Source organism: Chrysochloris asiatica, unplaced genomic scaffold (assembly GCF_000296735.1).
Source record: "Chrysochloris asiatica unplaced genomic scaffold, ChrAsi1.0 scaffold00037, whole genome shotgun sequence".
Classification (NCBI taxonomy): Eukaryota; Metazoa; Chordata; class Mammalia; order Afrosoricida; family Chrysochloridae; genus Chrysochloris; species Chrysochloris asiatica.
Genome location: NW_006408555.1, coordinates 1,001,071 through 1,012,901, shown reverse-complemented (window position 1 = coordinate 1,012,901; position 11,831 = coordinate 1,001,071). Strand labels below are relative to the sequence as shown.

General features: G+C 61.3%; 1 protein-coding gene across 1 annotated transcript in view; it reads right to left on the bottom strand.

The window, feature by feature from the left end:
- PIEZO1 (piezo-type mechanosensitive ion channel component 1) overlaps positions 1-11,279 on the bottom strand; it is a 22,779-nt gene extending 11,500 nt beyond the window's left edge. Inside the window, exons 1-20 of the mRNA XM_006860269.1 lie at positions 11,192-11,279; positions 8,044-8,166; positions 7,141-7,183; positions 6,909-7,047; positions 4,712-4,886; positions 4,348-4,561; positions 4,086-4,257; positions 3,947-4,005; positions 3,722-3,849; positions 3,213-3,313; positions 2,750-3,010; positions 2,387-2,498; positions 2,129-2,307; positions 1,862-2,010; positions 1,606-1,788; positions 1,365-1,477; positions 1,117-1,301; positions 848-1,024; positions 518-643; positions 216-416 (exon numbers count right to left, since the gene is read on the bottom strand). Of these exons, the coding sequence (XP_006860331.1) occupies positions 216-416; positions 518-643; positions 848-1,024; positions 1,117-1,301; positions 1,365-1,477; positions 1,606-1,788; positions 1,862-2,010; positions 2,129-2,307; positions 2,387-2,498; positions 2,750-3,010; positions 3,213-3,313; positions 3,722-3,849; positions 3,947-4,005; positions 4,086-4,238 (2,127 nt within the window). The 5' untranslated portion in view covers positions 4,239-4,257; positions 4,348-4,561; positions 4,712-4,886; ... (2 more) ...; positions 8,044-8,166; positions 11,192-11,279. The remainder of the gene's footprint in view (positions 1-215; positions 417-517; positions 644-847; positions 1,025-1,116; positions 1,302-1,364; positions 1,478-1,605; positions 1,789-1,861; positions 2,011-2,128; positions 2,308-2,386; positions 2,499-2,749; positions 3,011-3,212; positions 3,314-3,721; positions 3,850-3,946; positions 4,006-4,085; positions 4,258-4,347; positions 4,562-4,711; positions 4,887-6,908; positions 7,048-7,140; positions 7,184-8,043; positions 8,167-11,191) is intronic.
- Positions 11,280-11,831: the final 552 nt, after the last annotated feature.

Genomic DNA, 11,831 nt, shown 5'->3' with positions numbered 1-11,831 from the left:
GGGGGGGCCTCCAACCCATATCCTGTCTCAGCTGGGTCCCTGACCCCAACTCCCCGGTCTCTGGTCAGTCCCAGGGCAGGCCTAGCCACAGACCGCTGTCACACTGTGAATCTGAGTCCCGTCAGTGGACACGGGGCAGTGGGCCTGCTGTACATCAGTGCCCATCTGTCCCCACAGGCTCCACCCAAGGGAAGGGCCCACACCTGCAGCTTTACCTCCAGTCCAAACTTGTAGAAGAAGAAGTTGACGAAGTATTTGAGGCAGCTGAGCAGGTCGTTGTCCAGACGCCGGCGGGTGCCATCGGCACAGACAGCCCGGGCAGGCAGCGGTGCCGACTGGTACTGGCGTCGGTAGTGGTCTTGGCGCCGGTACACAACAGACTCAAAAACCAGCAGGAGGAGGACCTGCAGGTGATTCTGGGGGGGGGCAGGGGGGCAGGGGGGCAGTGGTCAGGGTCTGCTGCTCACAGCTCAGGCCACTCATTAACCCCGACCTGTGGTTCCCTCCGTCCGCTCACCTGGATGTAGCCCAGGTTGGGGAAGCCCTTTCGCACGCCGAACCAGTTGGCAGGGTCTACGGGACCTCGGTACAGCAAAGACTGGTTGATCTCCGTCTTCAGCAAGTTGGTGCTATTGAGGAGGGGCTGGCACAGGGAGTCGGGCAGGTGAGGGGCTGGACCCTGGTCCAGGTATCACCAGCCCAGCCTTGCCTTCAGCTCCCATCCCACATTTATGGCACGTGGGCGGGGGGAGCATGGAGAGCCTAGAACCCTTCCCACCATGACCGGCACTTGTGGCCAGTGGGAAAGAGTGAGTGAGCCCTGGGTGGGGCAGGGGTGCCCAGGTACCTGTGTACAGTTGTTGGAATACTCGTGCGGGTTGACGACAGTCAGCTGGTACAGCATCTTGCAGACGATGATGACGCACGTCCAGATGGTGGACAGGCAGGAGGCCATGGGCCGGAAACGGGGGTAGGGCAGGGCGAAGGCCCACAGTACCACCAGCAGGAAGTTCATCACTGACACCTGTGAGGAGTGGGCGGGGCAGGCGGAACCCATTTCACAGGTGAGGAGACTGAGGCTCGGAGGGCGAGGTGCCCAGCCCCACCTGTGCTTACCTCCTTCAGGGCCACCCACACGGTGTAGAGGGCCACCAGCTTGAAGATGTGCAGTTCCAGCAGGCGCCGCACAAACACCTGCACACAGGCCCGCACGGCCGAGAAGCGGGCAACCAGTTCCAGTAGCCGCTCTGCTACCAGGCCCCACTTGTTGGCTGCGGGGCGGGGAGGGAGGTGAGCTGGGCCTAGACCTCCGGACGGCCCTGTCCCCTGGGCAGCACTCTCTGGGGGCCCCGCCTGCCCCTCACCTTCGGGACCTTGTTTGGCCTGGTGGGGGCCGGCCGTGCTCAGCTCCTCATCCCTGGGGGCTGTCACCTCTTCCTGATGCGGCAGCAGCGGCGCACTGCTCACCACGTCCTGCCTGAAACGGACCCAAGGTCAGCTTCCACCAGGCTCCTGGGCAGACCTGTCCATCCCCTCCTCTCTGCAGCTCAGGGAGACCCTGGCAGCGTCTTGGGGGAACCGCTGGAGCACAGGAGTGGGCAGCACCTTTGGGCCCAGGGCGAAGGGCGGGCCCCCGGGGCGGGCACGTGCTCCAGGTCAGTGAGCTGCATGAAGGGCCGGTGGAAGTAATGCAGCTGCAGGATACAGGCGAGCAGGAAGAAGCCGGGGATGAGGATGCTGGAGAAGAGCTCGGACACGCTGAACTGCTCCAGGCCCAGGTCTCCCAGCCTGGGGGCAGCAGACGTCAGCACCACCCGGCTGGCCCGCTGCCCCCCGTCAGCCCACCCAGCCCACCACGCACTGCTCGTCTGTGAAGCCGGTCAGGTTGCGCCAGTAGGCGGGGAAATCCTGGAACTGGAAGGTGTAGACCGCGATGAGCACCAGCATGGTGTAGGCCACCACCAGCCACCAGAACACCTTGAGCAGCTTCCGCCACAGACTGTAGTAGACCTGGGGAGAGGACAGCGGGCGGGAGGTGCCATGAAGGCTGGGCAGGAGAGAGGTGAGCTGGGCCACACCCCACCCTCTCTCCCTGCTGACCTGTCACTGCCCCCAGCCCCACAGGCACCTGGAAGAGGGTGAGGCAGAGCAGGAAAAGAAACATGTAGACAATCTTGTAGACCACGAGGCGGCCGGCGAAGCTGACCACGATGAACATGCCGGCGCATACATAGATCCAGTACTTGGCATACACGCCTGAGACCAGTTCCCCCAGGCGGTGGAGCAGCGTCTGCGTCTGTGTGGACCCTGGGGGCAGCGGAAGGGTAGTGTGACCCCCCGAGGGCAGGCGGGCGGTAGCTTCCCACACTCGGTGGGTCCAGCTCACCTGACTCTCCCACGGTGACCTCCCTCAGTGCGGCCAGGGGTGCTGCCTCCCGTAGCAACTTCTCCTGGACGAACTGGCGTAGCAGGAGCCAGAAGGTCAGGGTGTAGAGCAGCTGGGGGTGGGGTGGGGTGGGGTGGTCAGCAAGGTGTCTCAGGCAAGAGACCACCACATCAGCCCTGCTGTGAACACAGCTCACGTGGCTTCTCAGACACACACACACACACACACATACACACTCACATACAGATCCAAATCGATGCGCTCACACCCACAGGTTCACACATACGCAATCTCCCACATTTGCACGCACCCAATGTCAACTCCGTTGATAGGACAGAGCCCGTGGCCCCTGTGCCTCCTCACCATAGCACCGAGGTCCAGGCAGGGGTATCGCGTATGCTGTAGGCCCAGCTGGTGTAGGCTGACGGGGCCCAGCATGGTGGGCAGCTCAGGCCGCAGGTCCATGGCCCACACATAGCGTAGGCCACAGAGTGTCAGCCCGTAGAGCAGCAGGAAGGGAGAGCAGAGCATGGCCAGCTGGTGACGGCTGCGCACTGTCCAGATGAGGCAAGCCCAGAGCAGCAGCACAAAGGTCAGCCAGCTGTGGTAGGTGATGCTCCACACCTGGAGGGTGGACGAGTCTATGTGGTTGGGGTCTGGGTGCCCACCTGCCACATGACAGGGCGCTTGGACAGGACGACGCACATACTCTGCCCAGCCAAGTCCAGGGCAGGGCAGGGCGTGGGCATGCACATGCTGGGACCCGGCTTGGCCGACCCCCGGAGCCATGACTGCCTCCCCCAGGATGGCAGTGAGAGCCCCTTACCATCATGGCGATGAGAGCGCACACGTAGCTCTGATCCATGACGAGATGACCCAGGCCATGCAAAGGGGACAGCTCCCTGCGCTCGGCCAATCTGCGACGCTCTGTGGGGTGGGGCCACACCAGAAGCTCCAGCACCCAGACCACCGCCCTCACACGGGACAGTCACAGGTGGGAGCAGGCCCACCACGGCAGGACAAGGGGTGGAGCGGAGCCTGGAGATGCTCGTGGTGGCCCAGGGGCTGAGAGAGGCCCAACACACCAAACCACAGAGGGGAAATCTGGGCTTAGGATAAAGATTAAGCACACCCAGAAAGCACCAAGCCACAGTCCTAAGTGACACCCACCAGGGACCCTCTCAACTGCCCCCAGAGGTGCTCAGAACACACAAGGGAGGGGTGTCTGGAAGCTACTATGGCTTGTGTTTCCACGTGATGTGGCCCCAGGGGCTGTGTGAAGCAGCCAGGCCATGCATGGTGGCCACCAGGGGGCGCCTGTGTTGCTGCACTTACCCGGTCGCTGAGGCTGCACAGGGCTCTGGGTTGTCAGGTCGTGTACAATGCAGTTGTCAGCATCCATGTCAGGAGTGGGGGGCATCATATGCTGGAGAGACGCACGAGCATGAGGAAGTGGGCAACGCCTGGATCCCACCCGATAGGGGCCCCCACCCACTCTGCCCACCCCTCACTTGGGTCTCCTCGTCCTTGATGGCAGCTCCCGCCTGGCCCTGGGGCCACTGGTCCACCTCAGTGAGTTCCACCTCCCAGTCCTCATTGTGGACGGCTGTCTCTTTCCTCTGCAGACACAAGGTGGGGTCAGCTTCCGGGAGGCCGAGCAGGGGCCGCCATGGTCTGCAGTGTGATGGGGCGGGCTCACCTGGGTGGGGCGCGGGGGCCCCCGCAGCTTGAGCAGCGAGGTCACAGTGCCGTAGAGTAACAGCAGGAGCCCCGGGCTGACGTAGACTGGCCAGTCGTGACCGGTGTTCAGCTGCAGCACGTTGGGGCTGGAGCAGTTGGTGGGCTGTACCATGTCCTTGAGACCAAGCACCCTGCCAAAAGAAGGGGGTCATCACCAACCAGCGCCTGGCGGGGACATGGGTCTGGGTGTGGGGTGGTCAGGGCCCCAGAAGCAGGCTCACCGGGCCCAGATGCCAGAGGACGGGAGCAGCTTTTGGGCATAAGGTGTCTGGTAACAGTAGAGGCAGAGGAGGTGGCCAGCACCAAAGCAGCCCACCAGCACGCAGACGACGTTGAAGCCCCGGGCACTGATGGGGAAGTGGCAGGCCCACCAGGTACACAAGGCCAGGAAGACCAGCAGGTAGACGCTGGAGAGGACTGAGGGGTGGGCGATGCCTATAAGGGCAGCAGACGTGAGCTCACACGGGGTCAGTCAGTGAGGACCCCCGATGACACCCTGTGGGGGCTCCCATCCCACACCATCACGGGGACCACTCCAGGGACCTGTCCCCCCACCCCCGGGAGAACCCACCCCACTTGGGGTACCTGCCAATGCCAGCAGTACAATGGCCAGGGCCCGTGCTGCGGCCACCAGCAACCAGTGGGCTGTGATCCGGAAGCGGGCCGCCAGCCTCGACCTCTTCTGGTGCGCCAGCACAGGGGTGCCCCGAGAACCCACCAGGGAGCCGGGGTCCACTTCCCTCTCATCATTGTCATTGTCCTGCCAGGGTAAGGAGAGACAGCAGCTAGCCACGTGGCCCCACAGCTGTTCCATGGGTGTGCTGATGGTCAGTCTCAGGGTCCAGCCCCTTGGGACACACACCCACCATCATCTCCGCCTAGGCCCCTTGCCTCCACCATGTCCAGGGTCTGCCTGCCTGCTCGCCACCCTGTGGACCTTCCTGGTCTCCATCTGAACATCACGGGGCTCTGACTATGGCCAGCTGGCCGGGGGCTACTCTGGAACACCCCTCTCTCATAAGGATGGGTGGGCCTTAAGCTCCTGGCAGTATGGTGGGTCAGCAAAGGGCCCAGTAAAGACTTAGCGAGAAAGGAGAGAGGAAGGGAGTGTGGAAGTATGGCTCCTCGGCACTCGGGCACTTAGTCGGGTCACCTGCTCCCTTCCTGCTGCACAGGCCTCTGGGAACTTTCAGGCTTGAGACCTCCTGTGTGACCCTGCCTCCTGCCCCCTCCACCCCCCCAAGAAGCGGGCCAGCCTGGGGCTGAGCAGCTGGCCTTCTCTTCCAACTCTGCTGCCCACAGGGAGGGCAGGTTGGGGTATAGTGAAGAGGACACCGCACAGCTTGACCGCCAAGCAGCCCAGGGTCCTCACCTGTCAAACAGGTCACCTGTGGACTCGCCTGGTCCTGGAGGACGGGTAGAGGCAAAGGGGACAGCAGGAGCCGGACCGACGCCACACAGCCACTGGCAGGGCTGGGGCCAGAGACTCCCCCCTGCCCAAGGCCTTCCTTGGACCCTGGCATGCATGTGTGGTGACCCCAGCAATGGGGCCAGCCTGCGGTGGGGAATGCTGCCAGACCCGGATCACTGTCCATGGCCTGGCATGGCCCAGCAAACCCGGGTCGAGGGCTGTGGAAAGGCGCCTTGCTGGAAGGCAGGTGCTCAGGGGTGGCCCCACACCCATTAGACCCAGATCCCCACCGGAGCATGTGTGTGTGCATGCTAGAACACTTATGTGTGAGCGCACGTCCAAATGACCGGCATCTGTGTCTGTCATGTGTCTGTCACGTGTGTTCGTATCCAGCTGGCATTTATGGTTGTGTCTGTGTTGTGGTTTAGGTGTGCTAGATGGTCACTGCCTCTGGCCGGATCTCAAGGACCAGGACTAACATCTGTCCACTACCTTCCTCTCATTTACCACTGAGGCCCCAACATGCTGACCCTTCCAGCAGGGCGTCAGGGCCTCCAGGGGTAGATGACCATCTGAGATGGGTAACCCCCTCTCCCTGGGAAATGGTCAGCACACCCTGAGCTTTGGGACCATCCAGCCATTCCTGATAGAGCTGTCCCAGGAAGCAGGGCTCCTGGGTAATCCAGAGGCCACCCAGCCCAGCGCCTCCTGGTGACTGGGGCTGACAAGAGGCAACTGAGACCCCCAGGCGCACACAGGCCCAAGGACCCCTGCAATTGACACATGCATGTGGGGGTAGGGTGAAACAAGGGCCCATGCTTGACACCTGGGTGGTCATAAATTGTGGTAATGAATCCTGCCCCAGCCCTCGGGAACAGGCCTTATTAGGTCAACACCAGGACTGGGGTGGGGCGCTGAGCCACCGACAACCAGGACACCAGGTCAGCTGTTCCCAGAGCAGGGCCTCAGCTGCCGGGGGAATGCTCACAGCCATCAAAGCAGAACCTCAGAGTCAGCCCCACACACTGCCCCTATCATGGTCAGGGTCCCCATGTGCAGCTGTGGGGACACAGACACGTAGAGACGCTAGCGTCTCTGATACTCGGAGGTGGTTGTTTGTGTTTGTGAAGTTTCATTGAGTTGTGAAGTTCTGACTCTCAGTGACCCTGTATAGGGTTTCCAAGGAGTGACTGGTGGGCTTGAACCACTGACCTAGCTGTTAGCAGTCCAGAGGACATACTCCAAATCTCAAATGTGGGAGCCCTGAGGACCTGGGGGGAGGGGGAAATCAGCTCCTCTGCTCTCCATGGGAGGTCCCCTGCCCACAATCCAGCACGTGTCCACACCCGCCCACTTGCCCTGGACCCTCACCAGCTCCTGGGAGTGTTGGGTCCTCTGGGCTTTCCTGGAGAGACGCCCACAGAGGCCAAGACACACAGAGGAGACCACCAAGATGCCCAAGTCGGGGGCCACCAGCCGCACAGAGTTGGGGATGTCCTTCAGGTCCAGCCTGTGCGGGATGTATGGTCAGGCCTGGGTACAACTTTCAGAGGATGTTGGCCCCTCCTCAACCCCGGTCACCACCCCCAAGGGAGGCTCTTACCTCGTGACCCCAATGTGCTGGGACAGGGTCTCCCAGGGGCTGCCTGCAGAGGAGGACATAAGGAACCGGGGTCAGGGGACATGCAGGCTGCTGGTGGGAACTACCTGGGGTCTGCCACCAGTCTCCGGTGCCTACACATGTCCCAGGGTCTGCTGCCCCAGCCTGGGGGCAGATGGCAGGGCTGCTGGTACACAGTGGGCATGCTACCTGGCCCTAGGCTTCAGTTCCAAACCAGTGAGAAAACAGGGGCCACCCTCTAAAACCCCAGGAGTCAGGTGGGACATGCAGCACCGCTGGGGGCAGGCTGGATGCCCATGGTCAGGAAAGCACCAACAGGACAGCAGGTAGGACCAAGGTCTCCAGCCAGCCAGAGGAGGGCGCTGACAGGACAGTATGACCTTGGAGGGACCAGGGGCTGAGTCTGGACCCAGTCTGGATTAGCTCTGTGCTGTTCTCAGCCCCAGCCTTGGGGCTGGTTAGTACTGGAAGTCCTTTGCATAGAGCCATGAGCCCTGGACATAAATCTCTCCATGCTCAGGACAGCCCATATTAGGCAAAGCCTGGGAGGCAGGGTGGCTGAGGGGCCAGGCCTGGGTGAGGGCAGCTCCTGTTCACCCCCAGCAGCCTCCAAGGCACCTGGTGGTGGTGGTGGTGTGGTCTCGAGTCTGTTCTAACTCCCATCTACCCTGTACAGGGTTTCTGAAGCTATAAATCTTTATAGGCACAGAAAGCCACATCTTCCTCCCGCAGAGCAGCTGGTGGATTCAAACTGCTGACCTTGCAGTTAGCAGCTCAATGCGTAACCTACTATGCCACCAGAGCTCCTCTTCCCTGGCATCTAGGTCACCTCACAAAGACCACCCCCCCTCAATGGCCCCTGCCCCCTCCCCCACCCCCACTCACAGCTGGGGCCCAGTAGCTGGTCCAGGCGGGGCACCGTGTGCAGGCAGATCTGGAAGACCAGGTGAGCAGTCAGGAAGAGGAGGCTGGTGCACAGCAGGGCTCGAAGGAGGCGGCCAGTGTGACCTGCTGGCAGAGTGGGTGGGCGCGGCTCAAGGGACGGGGCAGACTGGACAGGGTGCTGTCTGGGACTGAGCCCAACACATACCGGCACCCCCTCATAATGGAGTGGACTCTGAGCCCATTCACAAACAAGGCGCTGGGCTAGGGAGGAGAACGCCCCTGCTTCTACCCTGATGGTGTGGATGCAGACGGACGAGCTGCTCTGCCCAGACACTAAGAACATGTGTGGTGGGGAGCAGGCCACCAAGAGGCGCACCATGCCAACGGCCTGCACTCAAGCTTTGGAGGGGTACAGGCGCTAAGCAGAAGGAGCAGCTGTGCAAAGGCCCTGGGGTAGGAGGAGAGGTGAACGGGCCTCTGGGGTCAAGGGTGCACAGCCTGAGGGTCTGTCAAGGGGTTTGAAACGTGATGATGTCATGAGGATGGCAGACTTTGGGGATGCAGTGAAGCAGATGGACCGTCAGGAGGGGAGGTGGTCTGGGCAGGATCTGACCATTTAAGCCTGGGTGTCCGTCACAGGATGGACGGCCTGCAGGCCATTGTGCTTATCAGGAAAAGCCCATTTCTCCAATTTGGAGCCTCTTCCCAGGACAGCTCACTGGGTGGAGTCGGCTTCCTGGGAGGGGAGCCCCTCACCCTCAGCCTCCACAAACCAGTGAGATGACTGTCACTACCTCCCTATTTCACAGATGAGGAAACAGAGGCTGGGAGAGCTAAAATGGCAGCTTGTGGTCAGAAAGTAGAGGTGGACAGAGCCCAGTGCCCTCCCACTCCTCAGCCGTCCCAGCCTCGGCCGCCGCCTCCTGGAACCTCACAGTGCAGAGCCAGCTCTGGCTGCCAGAGTGAGGCACCGTCTCCGCCTGAGCCAGCTGCCGGCCGGGTGATGGCAGTAACAGCTGGACCAGAAGGGGGGCTAGGGGCAGGCAGTGGTCAGTGACATCACTCATGCTGACCAGCCTGGCCTGGACCCCTACCCTGCTGGAGGTGAGAAGCAGGGGATGTTACCCACCCAGAGTGAGGGCCTGACTGCAGGTGGGAGGTTGGCATTTCTGTGCTGAGGCCGAGATGTGGCTCCTCGAGCCCCTAAAAGCCCGCAGAATCACAGGAGGGACCAAATCCCAGACACCTTGGGCCCCAGAAACGTCAGTGCATGTGAACCTATGTCCTAAGTAAGGCCTGGAACGTCCCTGAGGACTGTCCACCCAGGGCTGCCCTGCCCTCCCTGCAATCACGACCAGGAGGACGCCCACACAGTGCGGGCAAGTAGCTGACCATGGGGCCCGGCTCAGAATCAGATCTTCTGGGCCTGGCTCACAAGTTCCTCCTCCCAGCTGGAAAACCTGGGCAGTGTCCTCGAAGGGCCTCTGAGGACAGAGGAATGGATGGACGGAGGGATCGGACGGGGAGCCCTGCTTTCTGACTTGTCCCCTCTTGGCCACCCCCTTTCCGGCAGCCGCCCTCCTTCCTGGCTCTGGACTTTGGGCCTGATTTCTCCACAGCGGATCTGAGCGAAGCGTTTCCAAAGGCACTCAGGGCATGAAATATTTACGGAACAAACGGCTTTCAGCTGGGGACACGGAGGCTGGCAGAAAAAGCAAGGCAGTGTGTGTGTGTGTGTGTGCGGGGGGTGATGCCTGTCTAACTCCCCCCACCGTGTCCCACCAGGCTCCCGGCTGGAAGAGGAGAGGCTGACCCTCCCTCCACCCTGAGCTGTGGACCAGCAGTCTGGTAGAGGCAGCTGCCTTTGGGGGTTCTGGGTAATGCAGTCCCCTCTGTGAAATGTCTCCCGACTCTCACATCGAAGTCTACCCCGTCCAGACCAATGTCCTCTCTGCAAAGTGTCCTGAGTGAGGAGGGGCCTGCAGGGCAGTGAGAGCTAGCTGCCAATGGGTCAGATGGGGGGCACCTTTCACCCGGTGGTGGCTACAGTCCCCAAAGAGGCCTGTGACCTCCACACCAGAGCCTGTGAATGTGTCACGTCACATGACAGGAGACTCATCCCAGGTGGCTCAGGTGGGCCCAGTGTAACCCAGGACTCCTGTAAGTGGCCAGGTTGGCAGAAGAATAGGAGTGGGAGCCAGGGCACGTAGACGTCTCTCCAAACCAAACCGACACCACTGAGCCAAATCTGACCCGGAGCCTCCAGAAGGCAGCCATCTGTGAACACGTGCTCTGAGCCCCGTGAGACCTGTGGGGAACCCTAACCCGTGAGGGAATGTGCTGTTCTAAGGCTGGGAGCTCGTTTGCTTCAGCAGCAATGGGAAATGCACCCACTCATGGCCCCAGAGCACCCAGCCTGTTGTGCCCAGCCACTTCCCACTGGGACGTTCCTCGCTGGCCCTCCATCCACCCTGCTTACGTTCGCCTCTGTGGGGTTAGAGTTCACACTGTGGTAACCTGCTTCCCCAGGATTCACCCCCTGAACCCCGTGTTTCTCCTTCCCTCCAGTCCACTCCCTGAAGTCTGAAGCCAGGGTCCTATCAAGAAGCCGGTGCAGGGGTGGCTCTGATGAACCCAGGAAGCTGGTGTGAGTGTCTGGGCCTGACCCTCCCTGCCATCGGCCACACTGGCCACCAGTGTGTACAGAATTGGCAGACCCAAGCCACAGGGTCTCAGGGCTGTGCCCAACCCCAAAGACCCTGGTGTGGGCACCTGGTCCCAGAATGAAGGTGAGGAAGATGCAGCCCCTGCCTCCAGGAGCTCAAAACCTGAGTGGGACCAGCATGGAGCCACAAGCAGCGCTACAGGCACTGAGGGGACAGGAGATGGGAGCTGGGGGAGGGCGGGCAGCGGCATCCCTCAGGGAGGGGGCATCACATCCTGGGGGGCCCCATGGTCCTCCTCCTCTCCCCCGCCCCATCACCTTCAACCTGTGCAGTGAGAACAGAGATACAAAGGAAGGTTCCAACACTAGCTGAGATTACAGTAGGAAATAAAACTCTGGGGATGTCTGACTCCAAGGAGAAACTTCATCCCTCCCTCAATACCTGCAGGCCACAGGGAAGCTGGCCTGGGGGGTGCTGCTTACCTCGGATGCTTTGAAGGGTGGGGCCCTGGAACCAAGGCAGCAGCAACAGGAACAAAAGGTAGACCAGAGACAGGGCGTTGATGCGGGCCAAGCAGGCTGCAGGGCAGAAAGGATGTTATTAAGTAGCCTCTCCCGTCTGAGTGCGGCTTCTGCTGTGAGGGCCCTGTGTGCCCCACTCCCCATCACGTACACTGAGCCAGCAGCCACGAAGGCCCCAGGGGTTAAGCCACTGTGGCCCTAGGCCTCGGCCTAGCCCAACACCAGAAGGTTCCAGGAGCCAGCCATCCCCACAAAATCTTGCTCTCCCTGGACAGCCAGCCTCTGGCCGATGCCTGACAACAAAAAAAAAGCCTCTCCACCTTCTGCCCCTGACAACAAATCTCTAGACCTATAGACCTGAAAACTAGTGACCATCTAAGTCAACCCCAACCCATGGCACACCACCTATGTTCGAGTACAACTGTGCCCCACAGGGTTCTCAGTGGATGGTGTTTCATAAGATCTCACTCATGGTGCCCCCGTGTGGTCAGAGTAGAACCGTGCTCACAGGGTTCTCAGTGGATGTTTTTTCATAAGTAGATCCCACTCATGGTGCCCCCGTGTGGTCAGAGTAGAACTGTGCCCCACAGAGTTCTCAGTA